The 25,292-nt window shown below is 38.6% G+C and overlaps 2 protein-coding genes across 2 annotated transcripts in view; one reads left to right on the forward strand and one right to left on the reverse strand.

The window, feature by feature from the left end:
• Positions 1–2,394, forward strand: part of SYNE1 (spectrin repeat containing nuclear envelope protein 1) — a 288,350-nt gene extending 285,956 nt beyond the window's left edge. Inside the window, 1 exon segment of the mRNA XM_054514453.1 lies at positions 1,408–2,394. Within this exon segment, the coding sequence (XP_054370428.1) occupies positions 1,408–1,648 (241 nt within the window). The 3' untranslated portion in view covers positions 1,649–2,394.
• Positions 2,395–9,777: 7,383 nt separating this feature from the next.
• The window catches only part of ESR1 (estrogen receptor 1), a 179,555-nt gene continuing 164,040 nt past the window's right edge, over positions 9,778–25,292 (reverse strand). The window contains 4 exon segments of the mRNA XM_054514452.1: positions 9,778–14,776; positions 14,779–14,990; positions 16,617–16,800; positions 22,157–22,290. Coding sequence (XP_054370427.1) covers positions 14,655–14,776; positions 14,779–14,990; positions 16,617–16,800; positions 22,157–22,290 — 652 coding nt within the window. The 3' untranslated portion in view covers positions 9,778–14,654.

The following is a 25,292-nucleotide window of genomic DNA, read 5'->3' on the forward strand; positions in this document are numbered from 1 at the left end:
TTTAGGTATCTGTTGGCCACCTGAACTTTAAAATTTGCCTGGCTTTGTTGAAGTCCTCATATAGCACCTCAGTGGGGTGCTATATATATATATTTATATGAATAAGAAAATAAAATACTCTCAAGCACAGAAATAATTATTTTCTGAACATGTGCAAAGGGAACCCTTGCTAAGCCTGGCATTGTTTTGAAGATGATCTTTTCATTTTTGGATGCTTCCCCACACAGAGTCAGATTTATCAGGGAGACAGGATCAAACGAACAAGGGGAAGTCAAAGAAACACTAAGGAACCATCACCCCATACTTACTTTACTGGGGAGCATTTGACCACAGCCAATAAGCCTGATTTCTCACATCTATTTATGAGAATTTTTATCTCTTAAACTTTAGGAAATTATAGATTTTCTGAAGCCTCATGATCATAGCAACCGTGCGAATGTATTATAGCAACTTGTCTGAGACAAAATTCATGATCTAATATCCTAATAGCAGAGTTCTTGAAGCAAGGTACTTGAAGGCTCTGAGTTCTTCCATTTTTGGCTTGTGCTGAAAGACAGTATTTTCTCATGCCATTTAATTAACGCACTGAGACCATCAGATTTCATCTTTCCTAGTCACTCTTTTCAGCTCTTGACAATTTCAGTCAAAAAGAAAAATGTGAAATTTATGTCTTTATCTTTCATTAAATAATAGAATGGATTTTTGAAGTGTCCCTTAGGAAATACTTGTGTTAGATCTCTGCTGCCTTATAGATGCATTTAGGTATTTGCCACTTCAAGTCAGATCCATCAACATAAGGGAGAAAATCACTTGGAAGGTGATGATGTCAAATCAGTTGAGCAGATAGATTTTAACTGCTGATTCTGTGCAAGATTCAAAACACAATGTGCTTTGTAGAAAATAAGTCCCCATTATCTGTATATTGGTGTATTGATTGACAGAAAATTATGGAACTGAATCTCAGTGCATTATAACCTTATGGATACTTCATACATAAACAAATGTAGAAACTTCTGCAAATCAAATGCAACTGGCCATTTTAAACAAGAAGGCCCACCTTTTAGACAGCATGCATTGAACAAATATGGCAGGTATGGGCCACCTTTTATTTTCCCCATTTGCTATATGTGCTTTAAGTGGAGAATCTTCCCCAAAAATGATTAAGGGGCTGTGGGGTCACAAAGACCCTTCTATTGCGATCATTTGGTGTTTTTCTACCCAGTCAAGAAATCTGGGGTCTCTTAAAAGTGTAAGGGAAATAGCATGTTCACTGAAAAATACCTCTGCAGTTGTCAATCAAAGTCTGTGCAAACTGTAAATAGGCCTTCAGGGGAGGTTGAGGGCCCAAGGGCAAGCTCTGCTGCAGTAATGTTTTAGTGTATTCAACTGCCCATCTTCTTTCCTCAGGTCCACAAGAGGTGGCTCAGGTTCCTCCCCTTCTGAGGCTGGGCCAGCGTGGCGGTGCCCATCCTTCTTCCTCAGAGTCCTCAGAGCTGCTCTGCCACTTCAGCTGCTCCTGCTGCTCCTGATCGGGCTGGCATGCCTGGTGCCCATGACCGAGGAAGATTACAGCTGTGCTATGGCAAACAACTTTGCCCGCTCTTTCCACCCCATGCTGAAATACATGAATGGTCCTCCTCCGTTGTGAAGGAGACCTGTGGGACAGCGGGAGACCTTGCTGGAGTGCTGGCTGGGAGCAAGATAGTTTTAAAGGGTGACAGGGTTCAGCGTGGCAGCTTTACCTGTCTGCTGTTGTCACTACTGTGCCCGTATCTTTCTCTGCTGGCACTCGGCTCGAATCACTTCAGTGTATCAGTATCAAAGTGCACAACGTATTACCTGAGTAGCATCATTTCAATACTCGCATCCTGGGCACTAAGGAGGATGCAGTGTATGTGAGGGAAACCTCTTCTGTACAGCTTTTGGGATCTTTTAGCCACTTTATATCCAGGTCATTGCCCTGTACTATGCATAGCCAAGGACTTGATACTGTAGATCCTTTCCTGTGTGCTGCTCCAAACGACCCATTAGCCAGTCTTTGTTAAATACCCTCTCAGTATCTACAGTATACAAAATAACCAATGCATAAGGAATTTTAGAGCATTTGTAACATACAATTTTAAAGAATCTTGTATGGCAATGTATTATTCCCTGTGGTTTCTGTTTTAGGCATGATGTTCTAACTTTTGCTTTGGATGCACAAGGTGTAAATCTGAGAAGCACTTTTTTAAGGTTTAAAAAAAATGGATGTAATAAATAAGATTGCAGAAGTTTTTATGAGGAAAAAATGTTGAATGTCAAGTTGAAAAACAACATATTTATGTATGTACAGTTTGCTAAGCCAAGTTTTGTTTGTATTGATTTCTTTGCATTTATTATAGATACCATAAAATATTTTGTCTACGTGCTTTTTAATGACAACTATGGAAACCTCTAAGTTTAGAATGAGATATGTATGGTATAAAAAAAAATAGAAGACATCCATATGCGCCTCAAAAAAGTATTAAAAAATTCTGTAACAAATTAATGGCATTAGGTATATGTTTGAATGACAAGATCTGGAAAATGACAGCTGGCAGAATACATGGGAAAGTATCACATTAGAAGTTGTGCTAATATTGAAAGCAGTACATGTTTTCGATTAATGACTCATCACTTCAGGTTTTTCTTTTTTTCAAGCTGCTTCTTGGAGTTCCCTCTCACCTGTGTGGGGCTTTTTTTCCATCTGTATTTCTGTGTATGCACTCATGTGCAACCTTTGACAATTGGAGTTGTGCCAATCCACACTGAAGCAGATTTTTTCCTGTGGGTATACTGGAAACTTGATATTCTGATATTCTTCATATTCTCCATAGCAGCTCAATACCAAGATAGATTTTTATGTTTTACCCATCATTATTTTAGTGAAATAGGCCCAAAACATAAGTGTAAAGAGAAGAATAAGAGAACAAATTGAAAACTCATTAACTTTCCAGAACTATTGCAAAAACTTGCAGTCTACTCAATGGCACTCTGCCCAGTGTATCAGTCAGAATTTGACTTTGAAAGAACAAGATTCTTCTTAATTATGAAAAAAAATACAAATCATGACTCTAAGTTACTGCTCTTTAATAAGTTGGGGGAATTTGGAGCCATGATACACACAATGTGAATTTTTCTTCTGAGTTAAGTGGTCTTACTTAGAATATATTGGCTTGCATGACAGGAATTAAACGGCCAGGAAAAACTACAAGGACATTAATTGCTGTTTTGTAAAATTACTTTTTGGCATGTTATGAGGAGAGGGTGGTCAGAGGTAGGGAGCCACAAGCTGAACTCCAGCATTTAGAAGAGCCAAATAATGCTTCCTTTCCAGATAAGTGTAACATTAACATTTTTGTGAAAAGGATTTTGTATGCTCACAAAATATTTTCAATGTTCGAGACACAGGTCTGGACTGACACAAGTATATGTTCTTTTCAAGGCTGAGTTTCCTTCGCTGCTATCCAGAAGTCATGCTAGTCTAGATTAGTATTCATAATCACTCATTCTTAGTAGACATAGATAAGGAACACACATTTGGGCTACAAGGAAGAGCACATGTGATTTTGTAGAACTGGATTTTGACCCTAAAAACTGACACAAAGAAGGCAAAATTTAAATAAGTGGGCAGGCTCTCCTCAAGTTCCATCCCAAGAGCACCAGTGACTCAGAGGGTCTACCTTGAGTTTCAAATCCCCGTGAGGTATCAACATATGCATTTATCACCACAGCATGGACCAGGTTAAAGGGGGCAACTGTAGGGGGGGAAAAAACACACCCAGAAAGGTATCAAGCATTGCAGCCAGTGGCATTAGCCAGCTTGGCAGCCTGGGCATCTTTCTCATCCTGATAATGGGATGCTAAAACTCTCTAAGTATGGTGCACAAGTTAGAAGCTGAGATGCCCTGTCTCTGTGATAAGCCTGCAACCTAACAACTCTCCTCTTTCTGAAATGTCACCTACTTGGGCTCTGTAAATACAAGGGCTGATTTCTGGTGATGCACCTTGAGCCTCACCTGCAAGGCATGAGGAAAGGGAGGAGCTGCTGAACTCTGGATCTGTACTGACATTGTGTGTTCAAGCATAGAGAAAGTAGACTCGGCCTCTTGGGGAGCTCAGGTCATAACTATGTTTTGGTTTTTTCCCCTTTTCTACTGTAGATAAATGCAGTTGCTTCTGTAGAGATTTAATCATCTCCCCAGCTTGACATACCTGGCAACTCTGAACCTTGCTTATTGGCTTGTAGTTGCCTCAGAGCTAGTGAGTGTTTAAAGGTAACTGGTTGCTCAGTGACTTCAGACTGTAGTATCAAGGCACTGTGTCGTTATGCTTGTATTGATAATAGTGAAAAATAATGAGCACAATATACCCTGGACTTCCTGCATCTCTTTGTGAATCTTCATTTGTGGACCATGCTTTGCAAAATCTGAAGGCAGTCTGCAAAGTGATATTTAGAGACATCTGACAATATTAGGAGTACAAATGATCTCAACTTGGCAGAAGTAGTGTGCCCTTATTCCTCATAGCTGTGAGCATGATGATACACATTACCTACTCCCCACCCTCCTCCAGCAGCGATAACAGCTTCTTTCTGCAGCAGATCAATAGTTCCTCACCACCAATTTGCCATCCTTCCAGCTTTGTGAACACCTTGTAAGCAGTATTGCTCTCTCTGTCCTTAGAATGTTTTTCTGCATCTGGCTATTGAACGAGAACAAAGATACCGGGCTTGCTTATCAGCAGTCATCCCTGGCCCTCAGTCTTGCGTTATTTGTGGTTGAGAGATCTGTTTACAACTGATAGCATCTCCCAACATGCTCATCATCATCATGTGCATCTGAGTGGATGTGTGTCTGTGTGTTCAAAGGCATAACAGACACTGGTTGCTCACAGCCTTCAAACAACTAATACTATCAGGACTTAGCAACCGTAGGAGGATTCTGAGAAATAAGAACAGGTCAAGGAGAAAATGTAGATTCTAAAGCAATAGAAACCACTGATCTGCTCTCTTTCTGGCACCATATTTTATTTGGTGTTTAAAGCAAAAGGTTATGGAAAGAAAAAAGGCAGGATAGTGAGTTTGGATTTAAGCTGGGTGGTTTGGCAGCAGTCAAATGCAGAATTTATCTAAAGCAGTGTTTGTGTAAATTGGGGGGGGAAAGATGGGAGGGATCTTTTGGGTTGTTTGTATTTATAGGCATAGAGAACTTGTCTGGGCACTGGCTGAGTGGTTTTAATCTTGGCAGCATGTTGTGAAATGCACTATAGGCAGCTGAATTCTATTGTTGTTGTCCTGTTTGGCTGTAATTAGACCCAGAGGGACATAGGCATGAAACCTGTATTTGGAAGAAGTTGTGCTATGGTCATAATATTAAGAACATTAGAATGTTTTAATAATATTCCCAAACAAATAAATAAATAAATAGGAATTATTTAGAGAATTAATTTGTCTTCCCAGAAAGGAGTAGATAAAGATCTGTGAAACAAGATATAAGGAAATTAATAACTGCTAGCTGAAGCACTGAAGATTTGTCATAGACTACAGCCCGGTTAAGTGACAGAAATCTGAATTTTTTTAGATGGCAGCTCTAAAAGCAGATAGGAACTGAAAGCTGTAGCATTTATTGTTTGGTGCCAGCTAATATATCATTCCAGAAATGAATTGGTCAAAACTGCTTTGTTCAAGTAAGAATCTATTTAAAGATCTGAAACACAGCAAATAGATTTGACCACAGTGATGTCTGAATTACACTGGCACATTTAACTTTTCAAAAGACAGGATGCTTTAGGAAAGTATTGTCCATTTCTTGTATCAAAGGTGTCCTTGGTAAGGAGGGAGAGATGCACCAGAGAGCTCTTCTGGTGAGGGATCATGCAGATGTGGAGGTAGCTTGCTCACAGGTTACTGAAATCAGGGGTTTTTTTTGTTTCCTGGCATGTTGTAATTCCTGGGAGACTGCTTTTATGGATGTTGAAATTGTGGGTTTTTCCATTCCTTTGTGTTTAGAAAGGATGTTTTAAAAACAGCTGGAATTAAACCTACCAGAGTCCACTTTTTCATATAAAAGTGTTCACAAGGCTATCCAAGAAGTGGGACATTCATGGCTTTAGGTTTTTTTTAATAAACAATTCAGAAATTGTCTGGGAAGCTCTCCTGGCCATAGAGCTGCAGGTTAAAACATGGTTGAGATTTTGACCCCTTTGCTAAACTTGAAGCATGGTGCTGGCAGGCATGAAGACATGGGGGCAAGGGGAGAAAAAAGTACTGGAGGAAAGCATGATGCTGGAGCATTTTGATTGAGACAGATACATAGGTGATTGATAGATACATACAGAGATAGATAGATAGATAGATAGATAGATAGATAGATAGATAGATAGATAGATAGATAGATAGATAGATAGATGCAAAGAAAGAAGACATTTTTGAGCCATAGTTTCTTTTCCAATTTTCAGATTTAATGTGAGCAAAACTTAATCCTATAAGGGCAGATTGGAATTCAATCTTTCCTGCTTTCCTATGAATGGCTAAACTTTCAAGCTTTCATGTGCTCTGACTCTTACCACAAAATGGACAGCACTTTTTGCTCATCTCTAGAGTATGACATACTTGTTCATCTTTCCACAGACGACACAAGTTTTGAAGAGGTGAGTGAAAAATACAAAGATTTGCTTCTTGTCAGATTCTTTTTTGTCTTAGAATACATTCAATCTTTTTTTGTAAAGAAGCTAAATATCTTGGTCCCAAAAGTGTTGCAAAATCTGGCTAAAAAATGCGTGAAAACACATCCTTTCCTCACATGCACATTTTTCATCTGTTTAAAATGGTAGCTTTCTGAAGTTATGCACAAATGTGTAGGAATGGAAGACAGCAGGAGATAAATTTCATATCACCTGTATGCCAGCAGAAATGAAGACATTAGCAGAATGACACCTAAATACTGCAGCACAAAGTTCTTAAAGGGACATGAAGGCTAGTTAGCCTTGTTCCTGCTGAGATAAGTGCCAAATGTTATTATTTTGATGGTCAATTTTCCTGAAGACTTCATGACCATTTTTACACTTGAGCCTTTGTGTCTGCAGGAAGCTGTGGTGAATGGTAGTAATTGGAGCCTGGCTGGGGATAAGAAAAAACACGTACACAGTGCTCTTCCTTGGGCATTCTTTCTATGTGAGCACTCTGATGAGTGCTATTTTATGTTTGGATTTTCCTCTCCTCTTCACTGTGTAGGTGGTGGAGACAAGCAGTGTAATGCCGAGGAAGGAGAAGTAAAGATTTTCCGGCCTAAGAAACAGCTGTTTCATGGGGCTTTTAATGTTGCAGTATCTGGATAGGAAAAAAAATTAAAAATCTATAATTTAATTTTGAGGAATAAGCATGGCCAAAAGGCTTTTAAGGAGGGAGGGTGTCCCACTGATTGAGAACACCCAGGCTTTAGCCCATGAAGAAGCTGTTATCATTGCATTATGAGGATTGCCTGAACTAACAGAAAAGAAAAGCAGTCAAATATGTTCTTTGACTATGCCTTAATTATGTCTTACCTTTCTAATTAGTTAAATGGAATAAAATATGCTGGAACAAGACAGATGTCACTTACATGTCAGCAAAAAGAGAAAGAAGGGGTGTGGGGGATGCCAATGTGTCCAGCTGTGTGCATCTATATAGGATCCCCTGGGGGAGCTGCTCTGTAAGGTGTTGAGTGTGCATGCAGTGAGGGAAGCAAGGATGATGGACTCAGGAGTTTTAGCTGCAAAGGCTCTGCAATGAAATAGAAAGGAATATCCTCCCTGTATCATTTTTCAAACTTCACCCAACAGATGCAAGAAATTGGGAAGTCCCAGATGGCTCCTGACTATTGAATGTGCCCTGCCTGGCTGCAGAGGCATTATTCCTGGTGGGTTCTGGGTGTCTGAGCAAGATGACATCTCATTCACCTTCTCCCATCACAGAAAAGACACATCATGGGAGGGAATGAAAGTGAGGGAGACAGACTCTTTTCAGTTGTCCTGATTGGCAGGGCAAGAGGCAATATGTGCAAATTTAATCACATGAAGTTCCATCTGAGCACAGGCAAAGTATTTAAAACATGAAGATCATCAAACACTGGAAAAGGGTGCCCAGAGAAGTAAAAGAATCTCCTTTTGTGTCTATTCAGCATTCAGCTGGGCATGGCCCTGAGCAATCTGCTTTAGGTGATCCAGCTCTGAGCCTGGAATTGGACTAGACAGTCTCCAGCGACACATTCCTAGCTCACTGCACTGTGATGCTGTGCTGTCATGTCATGCTGCAGAAAGAGATGGGCAAAAGGATGCCTAACCTCAGGCAGTGTGCAATCCCAGGCAGTGTGCAATCCTTTCCTCATTCAAATTGTTACCATTTTTGCAGAGGTAAGTATGTTCAAACTTTATCTGTGCACTTTTTCATTTGGAGTGCCATATTTTTGATTTTGCAGTTATATTCTCTGATCTAGCTGCTTTTTTTAGGTTAAGTCTCTACTTTTAGTATTATGTAGCAACTGTCTTCTTAAGCCATTTCACCATGAACTATAAGTGCTCGTTTGGTCCTGTGGTTAAAATGAAATGGTGTCATATTTTGAATCAGCATTGAAAATTACTTTATTATGAGCACAAGTACATGTGCAATTAGTTCCTATTACTCTGATGTGCCCTTTGTGGCCAGAGGCAACTTTCAGTCAAGTTCTTTGTTATGGAAGTGTATTGCAAAACAATCACATTATTTGGAACCATTGTTCAGTTCTACTCCGCACTTAAAAATCCCAACAGTCCCCAGCATTCTTTTAGAGTCTGAATAGGTTATTTGCTTTTAACAAGCAAATAAGGTGAGGTTTTGCATGAACGAAGTATATTGCCTGTCTTGTCTTCATCATGGAGAAGATACTTGGAATCGAGGTAACTATCTTATAATTTTTTCCTTTTAAGTTAAGTACAATGATACATCCCATAAAACCAAAGAGCTTTTACATATATATTCATATAAGAAAAGAACCTATAAGCCAATAGTCCTATGTTGAACCAGCATAGCACAGAAAATAGATTAAAAAATAATCAATATAGGGAGCATATTCTCTCCATGTTACTGATAAATATATATACTGCAAGTATTGAAATATGTCAGTATGTATGCAAATGCTATAGATTACTGGTTTGATTCTTTGCAAACACCAAATATAATTTTTAGATTATTCTACAGAATAGAGTTGAATTCAAAGTGGTCTTATGTCAATAAAAGTATCTTTCATTTCACTTCATCCCTTCCCAATGGCTTAGTCAAGACAATTTTTTTTTCCTGAGGACTAGTTTCACTTGGGAAAGGAGTACTATTTACCTTGATGTAAGCTAGCTCATGGGAAGTGGCAGCCAACTATAGAAGGCTAAATTCACACAATTTTTCTCTTCTGCCATAATCTATTTCACAAGCCAAAATAAGGAATGTAACCAAAATACTAAGAACATTAAAGCACATAAAGTAATAGGTTCTTAGCTGACTTCCTTGGTGTCATTAGGATTAGTAGAGACTACGTTTAGCTTGTTTTTGATTCTAGATATGGAGTCTCTGATTCTTTACAGGGAAAGTGAAGAAACTAAGAAACAGTTTTAACTTTCATTTAGATGCACAGAAACAGACACATTCTAATTCTTTCAAAAACAGTGTACCATTTTGCTGCCCACTGGAAAACAATAAGCAGAGAAGAATATTTTTAAAACATGCAAAATATAACAAAATTAAACAATGTGTTCTGATTAATTCTTTATTTTCAACATCAAATACATTGATAAAAATCTTGCACCAATCAGGTAGCCTACCAGATTTTTTATTTAGACTTTTTTAGAACTTTTTAGGTGCAAAACAAAGAAAAAGATACCTCACCAAAACCAAAGACGTCAATAATTTCATATGCATCAGTGAAAGAACAGAATACTTCGACAAATACATTATGACAGCTGAGCCTATACCAAAGAAAGGACTTTGCATTGACAGACTACATAGTGCACACAAAAGCATTTGTTTCATAGTACATACAATAAGGTAATACATAAAGTGGCTTGATAATGCAAGTCTCGTGACCAGCAGTCTATCCCTTCCTTTTTCAATGGGCACTTTCTGAAGAAACAGAGTTCTAATCATAGGCACACAGGATTGCAGAATTTTCTAATTTGCAAGATGGCAGCATATATGTTTTTCTAAATTTTTGTTTATTTATTTTCTTTAGGCACATTTGAATGCAAAAGAATTTAATACATCTCTAACACAGTGCAAAACCAAATACCCTTTATGGGCAACAATCATTTTGAAAATAACCTTCAGGATATAAGGCTACCTACATTTGAAGGATGAAAGGGAACCGTGAGTAAAAAGGATAGGACATTAATATTGGGAAAACATCAATTTTAAACTCTGAGATCAATTTGAGATTATGCTACACTTGCAAGTGACAGCAAAGGTTGGTTTGTATTAGGATACCATTGTTAACATCACCCTTCTATTACATGTGTTGACTTAATATCTCTAAAGCCATATCACGGTTGTAGATAGCATTGAAAACATCAATCTCTTTATTCAAAGTAAGAAATGCACTTCACACAAATTCAGCTGAGAATGCCTTATATACAAAACCCATTATCTGTAGGTTGAGTTGCACCCTAATTTTAAAGCAGGAAATCATATACACAGAGGGGCTTGCATGTTCTTACTAAGCCTGTAATAAGACTAAAGACCTACTGAGGCAGATTTTTTATTTTGTTGGCAGTTTGCTTATTTTTAAACATTTGGCACAGGTCTTAAGGAATTAGTTGCCATCAACTGAAATGGATGGAGGCTCCAGTACAAATCCTGATTCTTATGAAGGGGATAGTTTGGGTTTTTTTGCTTGCTTTTTTTCAACTCAAGGTCCAGTGATCTGCTGACAGTCCTTGCAATATCCTTGGGAGCTCAGTTTGGATTATTTCTTTAATTACACTTTTAAACCCCTCATTGTAGAGAAGGAGAAAAATCATCAAGTGATGTCACTGAAACATAATAGTAAATTTATCACAACACACACCAATAAACTTTCATTAAACTATGTTACCCGAGTACAAATCTTACTACCCCAATTGGGAGTTTTACCTGAGACAAAGTCTGCAACATTGAGACATGGCTCAAACCACTATAAACCAGAGTAGCTTTCACATATTAAAACACCACATATTCTGACACCACTAAGTGCTACACATCTCCCTATCTCCTCTTCTACCTCCCAAGCTTTTTGCAATATTTCAGTAACAACCACGTTCTCAAGCAAAGCAAATTCATCTGGTCTATTTATGTTTGCCTTGTGCTGGTATTACATTGCCTATGTTTCTAGAGGGTTTCTTTGTTTTTTGATGTTTTTGTTTTTTTTAAAAAATCCATGTATAAACCTTACAAAATAATTATTTTGTTAGCTGTCCAGAGACATCACTATGAATGTTTTGGTAAAAGCATAATTAGCTGCCTTGAAAAGTTTTCTTTCAATTTTTTACATGCTAAATATTTTTATGTAATATCCAGCACCAGATATTCAGGTAGTACTGGTTTGTCAGCTGCAAATATAAAGTATATATGTATATATATATATACACACACATAAAATAGCATCTTGTGAAATAACAATTACCAAATGTCAGGCACAATTGTTTGCATACATGAGAGTATCATTCAGAATTACATATGAAAAAAGTGATTTTTGTACCATTGACTTTATTTAATCAATTGAATAGCTACATTCATCTGTCTGATATGGGGGCCATCTTTATAGATAACTCTGGGAATGTTAATATATTCATTAAGGTGCTGCTTCAATAAAAAGTTAATGACATGGATCCTAAATCTGCCCCGAGGTAAATTAATGTATTACTGGGAATCATTCTTTCTAGGCTGCCCTTCACTGTTGCCACCACAAACATGAGAGAACTGAATGAAAGCTAAATTACTTCCTTGCAAGGCCTGAACCCAGGAAAGAATTAATAATTATTGTGAGCTGACTGATATTATTCTGTACATTCCAAGACACATTATGATACCCTTCTGACTGCTGCGTACCACTTCAAATCATACCTTTCCATCTTCACTAGGAAAATCTCATGAGAGTAAAGGTACCTTCCCTTTATGGTACCATCCAAATCTGACCCTCTATTGTAAATTGCTCTCTGTACTACCTTTTATGCTCCAGGTCAAATTTACACTTGAATCAATGTAATGACTTATTCTGGGATGTAGGAAGGGAGGCATTCATTTAAACCAATTTGTTTTCTAGCTTATGAGCTTGATCTGTGTGTTCTAGCCTAGACAATAACAAGTTGCATGTACAGACAGTATTTAAAGAGCAGCTTTAATGCACACTGGGCTACAAGTAAATGATGACAGTATAAGCACTTGAATTTAACTACAGGGATTCCTGTGCTCCATTCAGATCTTAGCCTGCACTCATTTCAGTAAACTCATGGTTTTTCTAACACATATGAAAACCAGTTACTAAAAAACCCAAAATTTCCATTTTCTTTCATGACATTTAGGAGCCCTCAAAAAGCCCTTATGTACCAAGTAAGCGCTCACGCACACACACACATACACACACACACATGCTTTTACTGAACACACAAAAAGACAAAATCTTCAGCACATTCAGGAAAAAATGACACCATAATATGCATCAAGAAAAGGCCTATGAACTTACGGTGATTGCTTCACATGTTTAGGCTTGCAGTTTTCAAGGAATCTTCTCAAACATTGGTAGCATGTAGCTTTAGGCTTTCAAACTGCTCATATCCTCAGATATGTACATAGAACTATTATAGACACCATTATGTACATTCATAAAGAATTGAATGCTTGACTTGAAGCACAAACCTGTCCTATGTCTTGCTGCCTTCACAACTGCTGTGAAACTTGATCTCACTGCACACAGACTCTGCCTGTGTGACAGGGAGAGTAATTAGACATAGGCACTCCTGTATGGCATTACTTGTACTGTTTCCTATATTGAGTTTCTACAGGATATTCCAATCAACAGAAAGGTTTCAACTATAGCAAAAACATCCCTGAACCATTTCACTAGCACTGTTGCCAGCTGCTGTGGAGCAGCCTACGCATGTGCTAAGAAAACAGCCTCACTGGTAGGGTGGTTTCTTCCAACCAGCTGTTGGAATAGTCCCTGGTCCGTGCTAACTCCCAATCTGCACCTGTCAGTCGGAAGTGCAGATAGCACAGGCAAAGTTTATCATTACTTTAGTAAAATAACCCTGGCATATGTATTAATCTCATTCCAGTACCCAGCAAAGTTCCCTGACATTTAATTTGCTAGCATAGAGCCAGTCAAACAGCAGCACCAACTCCTACTTTGGATAGCATATCATGTGGAGTTCTTCAGTCTCTTTCACGTCTTGTTGAAACTCTTGATGTCAGTGGACCTTTTGTATATTTACAGTTGGTCTGAAGAATCAAACTGATCCTATGAATATCCTTAGGAGCTGCAGACATGCATGGAGAAAGATTCATCTTTCTGGACATGCAGTCCCAAAGTCTACACCATGTGTGAGGCTCATTGCCTAGTGCTGGTGTCACAGGTGAGCTGGCTCTTAACAGTGATTTTGAAGCATGCCACAACAAGAGCCAAAGAATGCCAAGGCAAGGAAAAACCTGCTGCTCTGACTGTGATACTAGCCCTCCCACACACAGTTAGACCACACTCTGCTGAGTGGGATGGGATCATGCCATCCTTCCATGCCAGTCTCACACTAGCATCCTCACCCCTTGCTTTGTAGCACAACAAAGCACAGGATAGGGGGAGGGATTTTCTGTAAATAGTGCTGAATCCTGCATGTGTGTGAAGACCTTTTTTAAAGACCTGATGATTTTTGTAATCATCTGGTCTGATTCAAAGTAATTCTCTATGTTATCACTGTTTGCCATGTTGCCCTGGATTTACACTCTTGGGCAACAAAACTATTTAGCTTTCTAGGATGAGACAAAATAGCATGCATGCAAAGCAATTCATCTAGAGGATATGGTAAGGGTACCTAAAAGTTTGGTCAGAATGAAGTTGAAAGGGAGTTGTCTGGTGATGTAAGCCAGACATTTTTACCAGCGAGGTAAAATACTATAATTCTCAGACAGCAGTTCCTTTGTACTGTAGGAAGAAAAGAGGCAGGAATCTCACTAGACTACCAAGGCAGTCTCTCACAGAGCAGCTTCCCTATGGCACACTAAGATGCCAGTCAACCTTCTCTTTACACTGCCCAAAAAGTCATCTAGAATCTCTACCAAACTGCTTCAAAGTTTCAAGCAAGTAAAGGACTAAGTGAGTTCAGGATTTTGGATGGATAATAACAAAGACCAGCACTCATGAAGATACCAATATGCATGGGTGGTATGGCCTATCAATTTATAGTAAAATGAATGTATGCTTCAGATGAGGACTTAGTTACCCAAATAACATGCAAAATTAAATTAAAACACTGCAAATTTTAAATCAAGTTAGCCAGACAATCTTTGCTGGCTGTCCATGGCAATGAAATGTCTTTCATTTAGGATAAGCAATCAATTTAGGCAAGCGCTTGACAAACCCTCATATGGAAAATGCTGGTGTCTGTTGTCACTGGAGTGTTTTCAAAGGTGGCACTGAAGATGAAATGAAGCATGAGCTAGGTAGAACACTGCTGGGTTTCTCATACCACTGTATATGCTGACTCCCGTTTATATTGTATTCTGCATATTCTCCTCTTCTTTGCTGCTTACATAGAAAGACTGCAAGGAATGAGATGAAGCTGATGCAGTTGTCAGCTGGCTTCTGTTCTCCTCCTCCACGGGTGCAGCACTCCTGGCTGCTGGGGCATGCAGCCGGTGAGCGTCCAGCATCTCCAGCAAGAGATCGTAGAGTGGAACTACGTTCTTACACTTCATGTTGTACAGGTGCTCCATTCCTTTGTTGCTGTGGGTTGTGATGAAAAAAGTTACTTTCCAAACACGTTATGGGGCGGGGAAGCTACCAGCTAATATTTGCTGGGATCATATAAATCCTGTCTTGTACTCAACAACTTAGCAGTGCATTTGCTGTACACACCTGCTACAGTTAAGCAGACAGCAGCACCTTCAAAGAATTTTGGAGACAGATGTAGCCAAGAATGTAGCAGGCTGCTATACATCTAGAATTTCCTTAATTGTACAAATTCTTTTTAAGGGTGGGGGGGGCGGGGGAGGGGAAGGTTCATTAACACAAGAACAAAGAAACTATAAAATGACACCAGTTAAAAAACCCACATCTCTTGACTTTCCCTCAAAGATCTGTGTATCAGTTCCAGAGGTAAAATCTGCATGTTTCAGCTTTAGTAGCTATGATGTGGTGTTTACTCTAATTTAAATTTCATTAGCTGAAATAATGAAAATTAAAATCTGTGTAGCAACGCTTCCTGTGGTTTCATAATAATAAAATCTATAGCATATCTTCATAGAAATTTATCCTCTTAACACCTCATCCACTGAGCAGTTACCTTAAAACATAATTTGGGAGAATCAGTTGCTGCCATTACTAATAGTGTGTCAGGCAGCTCCCCTCTGAATAGCAAAAGGAATGGTCCTCTAGACTGGAATTTAGTATTTCTGCATTTATCCTTATCCATACAATTCACATAATTATCCTAAATCTCTTTTCTAAAGTGATTTGCAACCCTGACACTTGTGAGAAGTGGCTGCATAGAAGTGAAAGTTTTATTAAATCTTGTAGGAGACTAAAGTTCGCAGAGCTAGGCTACTCCTACATTAATATTTTACTCAGTGCTTTCCATACACCTGTGTCCAGGTCTGGAGTCCTCACCCTGAGAAAAATTTAGACCTGTTAGAACAGGTTCAGGGCAGGGCCATGAAGGTGATCCAAGGGCTGGAGCACCTCTCCTACAAGGAAAGGCTTAGAGAACTGGAGTTGTTGGACAACTGGAGTTGTTCAGCCTGGAGAAGAGAAGGCTCCTTACACAAGCCTTCCAGTACCTGAAGGGCACCTAGAAGAGAGCTGGAGAGGGACTTTTTACAAAGGCATGTAGTGACAGGACAAGGCAGGGTGGCTTCAAACAGAAAGAGGGCAGGTCTAGATTAGGTACTAGGAAGAAATTCTGTACTGAGAGTTGTGAGGTACTAGAACAGGTTGTCCAGAAAATTTGTGGGTCTCCCATCCCTAGAAGTGTTCAAGACCAGCTTGGATGGGGCTCTGAGCAACCTGATCTAAGTGGAAGGTGTCCCTGCCCATATCTGGGGGGTTGGAACTAGTCATCTTTAAGTTCCCTTCCAAACCAGGCCATTCTGTGATACTATGAGACACACACAAGATTAAAAGCAGGTGCTGCTTTCTATCAAACTATCAGCATGATCAAACAAAAGGCAGAGGAAAAGAAAACTAGATGGGACAAATGGGGTAAATTATTTCATGTGGATTTTTTTTTTTTTTTGTAACAGCTCTTCACACAATTTGCCCTCCCATCCATGAAGGAGAAGTGTGCATGTGCATTTGTGACACGTCTCTTGCCTGTGCCCAGTACAAAGGTGCTGACTGTGTGCTTGCTCTCACCTCATGTGTCTGATGTGAGAGAGGATGAGGAGGAGCTGAGCCAGTCGTCTGTGTTGCTGCTGCAGAGAAAGACCTGACTTAGCCATTAAGTGGATCAGAGTATCTGTGATTTTGTCCAGGACACGGTGAATATAGTCTTTCTCTTCCAGAGATTTCAAGGTGCTGGAAAGAAAAGTGTACACACCTAGAGTAGGAGGCAGAAAGAAAAGAAACAAACCACAGACAAAAATTACTTTGGTGGACTCAGGTATTGCCCAAGGTATGCCCTGTGCTGCCTCTTAAGCTGTGTTAAGCCACAGGATCTGACTGTGTGCCAGCTCTCTTGCTTGGCAGCCATGTTGCTGCTCTGAATGACCCTGGAGCATGGATTTGGGCACTATGGGAAAAGCAGGAGGAGGAAGACAATGCCACTTTCCTGCCTGGGTCTCACCAAGGTCTGTACCAGGTGCTGGCAGACACCTGCAGCTAGTCCTATCTGTGGGCTGTGCTCTTTTCCTGGTCACTTGGCTCTGAAACCTTGAGGAGATGCTGTTCCTCTTGAGAGCTCTGAAATACTTACCAACCAACCCAAGCTTTCAGCAGCTTTTGCCATTTCCCCTGTTGTTTAATATTTGATTTTTAGTGATTTTTCTAGACAATTTAGAACTGAATAATGTTACCACAAAACATGCAAACAAAACCAGGGTTTTTTTTATGGATGTTTGCCTCAACAAAACTCTCCCAACCAAGCAAAAGCCTTGAAAGGTGTGCTCCTTCACCTGCAAAGCTGACTCTGCTTTAAAAACAATGTCCAAAACAGCTTGTGCAAATTTAGCTGTCTTGAATAGCTTACTGCTGAAAGTGAGCAGCCTGAAGGTTTGGACCAGATAAAAAATTTTCCAGAAGACAAAACACTTTAAAACTCCCTCTCCAACAGCCCCTCTAAGTCACCTACAAGAATCTCTAATCCAGGCATAAGAGCTTTTGCTGCTAGTAAATCTTGAGAGCATGAAGCACATCAGCTTTCAAAATGGAAAAAAGTCTAAACTATTTTGGGCTGTTTTATCTTGATTTTTTTCTGGACAACAACACACAGCCAATATGAATCAGGTCACAACAACACTGTGCTGCCAAAAGAGAGCTGTTGCATTCAGCATCAGTTTTTAAATCTTTTGGACTGAACCAATAACTAAACAAGTCATTTTGCCATAATCCAGTCCTGAGGAACCAGAAGTTTAAGATGTACATACAGGAATACAATCAAACTGGCTGCATCATAGAGTGTTCATTGTCCTGTGTCTATAACAGCCTTGACAAATCCTGTGCTTGGCCCTTCTGCATCAGCTTACAGAGCAAAGAAGAGATATGGATTTTGTCCTTGGGAAAAAATGGTTTCTGGAATAATTTTTTGTTTTTCTTTTCTTTAAAGAATCGTATATAGCAGAATGTGGAATGCAGTTAGTGCTATTAAGAATAAAAGACATTCAGACACTAGCATGCACACACAGACATATATGTTATAGCTTGTCAGATATACATGGTATAGTTTTTTTGTTGTTTGCAGCCTTGGGGCTACCACTGGATGTGAAGATACTTTGCTGTGCATCTGAGCAGTCAGGGAGCTGAGATTTTTTTAACATCTTGGCCTCCCTCATCTCCTCACATCATCTGGGTACTTCAAGAACTTGACACCTGGAACTACCGTAACCTACAAGTAGTTTTTATGATTTTTTTCCTTCTCTGCTAAAAAGAAATGTAAATGTGTTTGTGAATGTGAGTGTCTCTGGGAAAGAGTAAGCAAGAAAACTGTTTTAAAAGGATAACTCCAACATAGTACAACTTCTGAAAATTATCAGTCAGAGTTCTTAATTTTGGTAATGGGTATTGCTTCAAATTTGATATAGATAGATAGTACAGTGGCCTCTTTTCTCACATGGCTTTTCATAGCTATTATTATCATTTTTACTGAAATTCACAAACAGAAACTGGTCCCCGGGCTTTTCTCAGCTGAACTTTTCTCAGCTGACTCTGAACACCCTCACATATGCCTATTGACAATACAAGGTTTGATAGCTTAACACATACCTGTAGGGGCAAGATTCTTAAATATCACTGGCAGAGCACAATCCACTAGAAGGAAATATTAATCTCATAAATGCACAGTGCCTCCAGAGGAGTTTACTTAAACCACAGGAAAATATTGTGCTCTTGCAGCAATACCCCATAGCTTCATATTACTGAAACTAGTAAAAGAAAAGAATTTTTAGGAGGAATTTTTTCTCATCTAGGTCTAGTCTAGAAGCTATTAAAAACTGTAAATCACAAAAGCATTACCCAATAACTGTAGAGAATTCAGGCAACTGCCAGTCAATAACTGCCAAGGAAAATTATGTTTAGTTTTCCTTTCTACACTCTCACAGTGATTTCTTGTGCCCCAGGCCATTGACCAGAGATTGTCCAAAAAAATTGCTGGCTATCACACACTCATACACATCCAAGCAGAGCTTTCAAATGAGGGTGCAGAAAATTGCCATAGCAAAGTGAAATTTAACAGTCTCCAAGGCCTTTCTAAGCCTAAATTCAATAGCTACCAGGTAGATTTCCAGCTCTTTCTGTATGCTCAGTGTTGTAAAACCTAACAGGTGTAAGAATAGAGAAAGAACCACCCCACAAGCAAGTGAAGCCTGTTGGTTCATGTCCATAACACATACCAGACCAGGATCCCTCCGGGGTTCAGTGCTACCATGTCAGCCCTTGGCATACACTGATAGAATTTTATATCTCTCACCGTATATAATTATATATTTGATGCATTTTACTGTAGAAGAGAATGTCCTCAAAATCTTTGCTGTCACAATAAACCCCAGTTTAAAGTATTTTTTTACATTTAGAGTTCAGGCTCACAGAACAACATCCAATTGCTCTGTAGTATCCCACTACACCCAATTGCTCTGAAGCTGTAGCAAGACAGGCTGAGGTAAGAGGAAATTCATCTCTGTACCATGCACTCCTGGAATCATCCAGCCCCCAAAATAAAGAAATAAATAAGCACAATTTATCAGGAATCGAAAAACACCAGGAGAAAAGAATAACAGTCACGTGGAACAATGTATCAGGAGGTCTCCTGTATTCATCAAATCAGCAAAATCTTTCCAGCTCTGTGGACTAACCAGCTAACTAATTAGGTAAATCAGCTGATAAGGCAGATGTGACCTACATCTTCATGTCCAAAATGAAAGCCTGTTGCTTTGCCACATAGCACCACTCCTCTTCTCTGATACACTCAAAACTAAAACATCTGGCATCATGTTGCCCTTTCATGATTCCAATACTTATTTTCCAATGTTAAGTAACAGCTGAATGTGGTTTTCAAAAACACTACTTTGCTTTTTAGTCAAAAGATTTATTGCTGCAGCTTTAGAGGGGGACCTTTAGGTTTGCTATTTAGATGGACATAATTATGTTCCTTGTTGTTACAGACATGTTGTCACCTTAAAATCTCAGGAAAAATGTGGAAGCATCTACCTTGGTTTACAAACAAAACCTTCCATCCTTTCTACATGCACTGAGCAAATCTAATGCCTCTTAATTTGAGCATCTCGAGAGTCTGACAGTCAGAAACTTGCATCCACATTCCCACTGTCTAGTTATGAAATTAGTTTGTTGTAGGAATACAAATACTGAAATGCACCTTTATGCATAAGGATAATGGCATTCAATATAGACATACATTCTGTGGCCATATATACATTGAGTTTACAGTGGTCCCATCTCTCTTATGTGCAGAAGGAAATCTGCCTCTGATTATCACTGACTACACTTGCTATGTATATATGAATTTTTTTTTTTCTTTTTTTTAACAGTTTTTCCTTAGGGGAATCTTGTAATGAAAACATCCCATTAACACAGTGAGATGTGCTTATGAAGGATAGCTGGTAATGCCTGGCTGGGCTTTGTCGGAATAAAATATTTTGTTTTATGAATCAATACTACATAGGCACAAAATTTCTCTAGAGCATGACTTACATTCTTGATGTTTAAGACATGTACATCTCATTTCTTTTATTCAAACTTCCAGTTCTATTTTTTCTAATTGAAATTCAAAATTTTTATAAGTCAATTACATATTCTAGATTTATTTAAGAAGTTAATTATCTTTGAATATATTAGCTAAAATTCTGGAGAAGCATTACTTTCCAGGAAGAATATTTAACTCTAGGAAATATTCTGTTATAATTATCAGGGCAATAAAAGGAGAATAAAATGTCAAACAGTAATTATAATTGTGACATCCTGGAAATTAAGGTAAGAACAATAGCCCTTCATTCCTAATTTGCCACTTGCTTTCCTCAAATGTTACTTTTTGGCAATTGGTTACAACCACAACAAAACCTGAACCACATTCATATCTCATAGAACATACATAAAGCATTTTGTGTTAGATTGTATAAATACATAATTTTGCTTGACTTTGAGGAGACAGCATCCAAATTTCCATAAAGAAAAGTGCCTGATCAATAAAGCAACATCTGCTGTGTTTATAGTTAGCCTTTGATGTCAATATCCTAAATTTCTTTTTCCTCCAATTTGGGCAAGTGATCTGTTAGACAACTGGATAAAATGGAAACAGAGCTCTCCACATCTGTTTTCTCTAGAGGGTGGTACCATCCACAAGTTCAAAGGCAACAGGAAAAACTTTACAAGTGAGTAAATCCTCACCTGGGAAACTCTGGCATCTTTAGTCACCAGGTAACAGCTTAGCAGGGAATTTTCTCTAAAATTTTTTAGTTTGGTGCCTACATTATTATTTTAGATGTCTATCATTTCTATGAGAGTACCATGGGTCTCATTTCTGCATATAGAAACAAATTTTCTGGGGTTTTTTTGGTTGTTTTTTTTTTTCATTTCAAACAGAAAAGAGTCCTCTGGTGTGCAGCAGAAGTTTTCTGTCACAAGTTTCAAGTTAAATTTGTTTTTTCAGTCATCTCATGTAAAATTCAAATCATCATAACCTTACACTTGTTATCGAGACATCTATTTTTGAAGTGTACCTCAGGATGAGATTTACAGCCAAAAACTATAAAGGAAGTGGAAAGTGATTACATTAGTTTTAGATGCCTATAATATAATATAAACTAAACCATGATAAATTCAATCACATTTTTGCCCTTATTTCCTTTTATTTTGCCATCACCTGAGCTCTGCAGTAAAGCATTGCCTTTGAGTGCCATGTGTGTGGTTCCAGCTACTTCAGTGTCTTGTAAGCAGAGTTTTAAGACCTGGCAACATCTAGTTCAAAGCAGTCCTCTGACCACTCTCCACATCAGCTGCACACAATGTGTCATCTACTCACTGCATCCATTTTCTGGGTCTCATCTACATCACCAGACAGATTCAACTGTGCCCACCCCTGCCTGGAGGTCCTGCCTGCATCTGTGTTGAAAACCCCTTTCCATTGCTGCTGTCTCAAAACGAAAACGCCACTAAGGACAGCAAGCAGTGTTCAACCATATGCAGAAGCAGCCACAATTACCCAAGCAACAGCAAAGCACACAACTTACCAGAATTGAGCAGGATGATGGACTTAAGGCACACGAATTCCTCCCCTTGAAGGTTCATCATGCGAAACCGAGCAGCAGTAGCCAGCAGCATGTCAAAAATTTCCACCATGCCCTCTACACATTTCCCTTGATTCCTGTGTGAATACCATCAATGGGGAGACATACAGTTTTAACCTGATGGTACCATGAGTTTTTCATCCCCTTGGACCAATACCCTTCAATTTGATTTCATCAGCTCATGAGCAAGTATGTCACTTCCTACTCTGGGCAGATTTGATATATGTGTGATTACAAAAGCACTGTTCTCAGTGTTCCAAGTAAAATAAATAAACTACTGTATTTCCAAAAAAAAATCAGTTTCAGGAACTCATCACATTACTGTGGTGGAACATTTTAAATTGACTCAACCAAATCCTTTTATTTGAGGAAAAGATTTGTTTAAAACTACATTTTGATTTTTGTGTATGTGTTCTGCTTTTGTTACTTTGCTTCCTCCTTCTTTCCTTTTTTTTTCTCTTTAATGTAAATTCTTTACATTTCTCCCTCCCTAACCATTTGCACTTGTTTCTAGCTGCCCGAGCAACCTTTAATGTTCCAACACACTTCTCTCAATGTTCAATGGCAACATAATCTCTCCTTAAAGAACAAACTTATTCATGAGCTCAAGAAGGACTTAAGAGTCCAAAATCATGTCTGTATGACTGATTAAAACTATCAGATCACTCCATATATCACGTAACTTTTTACATTGCAGCATTAAACAAAGCTGAAGTTTGGAACATCTCAAAGTGTTCATTAGTAATGGCAATTAACTATCTCCTTCTGCTCACAGTGCAAGGCATTCCCACTCACTAATTCTCATCTTGCCCACTCAACCTGCAGCTGGAGAATTAATGCAGATTGTAATTATTTCTTGTGAAAATTTAGTCTGCAGATCTTTTGGTCATTTTCATTGCTACCCTTTACAAGAACTACCTACTTTTACTTCTATTAGGCCTTCCCGAGTGAAATTTTAATATGTAAGACTTAATGAATGATCCAATCTGCTCTTTGGAAATATAATACTTTTTAGATATGACTTTCATCAACAAAATTAAGAAGATAATTGCTACAGGAAAATGCACAAGAAATTTCAAATGAACAGACTATGATTTATAACATGAAAAAGATTGAGCATGTCCTAATTTCACTGTCACAAGAAACCTGCTCGGACAGAGATACCTGTCTCAGGTCTGAACACAGATGTGCTGTTGAGAACCTCTAGCTGATGTCTGAACACCAGAGCCTCAGACAAAGAAGACATCTTCCCTTCTGATTGCAGACTGAGAAACCTCTTTGCACTCTCCAAGCCATCAGGACAAGTTTCAATGCTTCTGATACAATATATTTGCCCACAACTATAGAAAGATTAATTTCCTCTCTGTAGAGTTTAGCACAGAGGACTAGAATCCTTTAATAGTTTTGCATAAACTTAAATAATGCCCAAAAAAAAGTTTGTTTAAGAATTTAGTATTTCAGGATTTTGCAGAAAGAAAAAGCTTCTGTGGATCAAAAAAATGACCCATATTAAAAAAATCCCCACATTTTCATGCCTGATTGAGATATTTATTTCATTCCTAGAATCCACAAAACTACTGCAGCCAGCATTCAAAGCTTTTCAAAATATTACCCAGTCTGAACAAACTGCAAAATTTGCATGTCTACCGTCAGAGGAAAAAAAAGAAACAGGAAGTTATTTGTAAAATCAGACTATTTAACATGACTTATGGTGCCTGCTGAGACAGACATTTTGATAGCAAGTAAGAATTATTCCCAACCTCCTAGAAAAATAGTTGAATAGGCTGCAGTTTACATAATCAGTATTCCAATCATGATTCTCTGGCTGACAAGTATGACCTCTGGACAAAAACCCCTAACCCAGCAACGCATATTCCATCTGCTTAAACCAACATGTGTGCCTCTTTCCCATCAACTGAACTAGCATGATAGATGATTAATAAAAATTATGTAAATTTAAGAGATTCTAAATTTTTCCTAATCTCTTTTGTTTTGCTATCTGCTGTGTGTGTGAAAGACCAGACTACTCCATAAGAAGAAGAAAAAAAAACCAAAAAAAGAGTAGAGTACCTCTTTAGGTAATGTACTTTAGGTGAAGTTATATACCCAGCCTTAGGTATTCACAAGTGCATGGAATGGCCTAGAAATTTCTGCTTTATTTTCAGAGGTAGGAAGCAGATCCAACTCTATTGACATCAATGGGAACTGCAGAGCTAAGTATCTTTGCTATATCGGGTTCTATTAAATTTTTTACTATTCTTTAGGCTACAACAATTATTTTATTTGTGCATCAACAAGAAACTATCTGGAACTGGAATCTCCAGTTCTCCTGAATTGCCTTCTAACTTTCTAACATGAGCTGATAATACCATCACATCTTCACATTTATGTGTTCAGTTGATAGGGAGGCCTATCTGGGAAAGCCTAGAGAACTTTCCTGAAGGACAAATTAGCAATAGATTCAACAATTATCTTTATCCTAGCATCTTGGTGTTGTCTTTGTGTACTCTCATCTTACTGAAGAGAAGACAACAAAAGCTTGTTTACTGCACAGCACCACAGTGTATTCTCAGAAGAATCCTTTAAATTTGGCTATTGGGGAACGTTTAGGAAAGTTAAATCATTTGAATTAAAGGTCTTAAGTGGCTGCATAAAAGTACTGTGTGTATTAACTTTAGGAGGTCTATAGAATCACAGCACCATCCAGGCCAGAGGGCAATTCAGATTGACTTTAGTCCAGCCTCCCTCTCAAAGTGGGGTCAGTTCACTCAAGGCTTTATGCAATGCTGGTCTTGAAAAGCTCCAAGGATGGAGACTGCACAACCTCTCTCAGCTTAATTACTTTCATCATCATGTTTTCTGCCTCCCCTACATCCAGTCAAAACCTTCTCTGCTTCATTTTATTACTCCCATTTCTCAATCTCCCATCAGGCATTTTAATAAAGAGCCTTGATAACCTCGTTGTAGACTGTAGGTTATGCAGACGTAAAAGCCCTTTCTCCTCCAGGCCGAACAAATCCATTTCTTCCAGCCACAAGGCATGAGGTCTGGCCTTGGTGGCTCTCCACTATGTTTACTG

Source organism: Molothrus ater, chromosome 3, assembly GCF_012460135.2.
Source record: "Molothrus ater isolate BHLD 08-10-18 breed brown headed cowbird chromosome 3, BPBGC_Mater_1.1, whole genome shotgun sequence".
In the NCBI taxonomy this organism is placed as follows: domain Eukaryota; kingdom Metazoa; phylum Chordata; class Aves; order Passeriformes; family Icteridae; genus Molothrus; species Molothrus ater.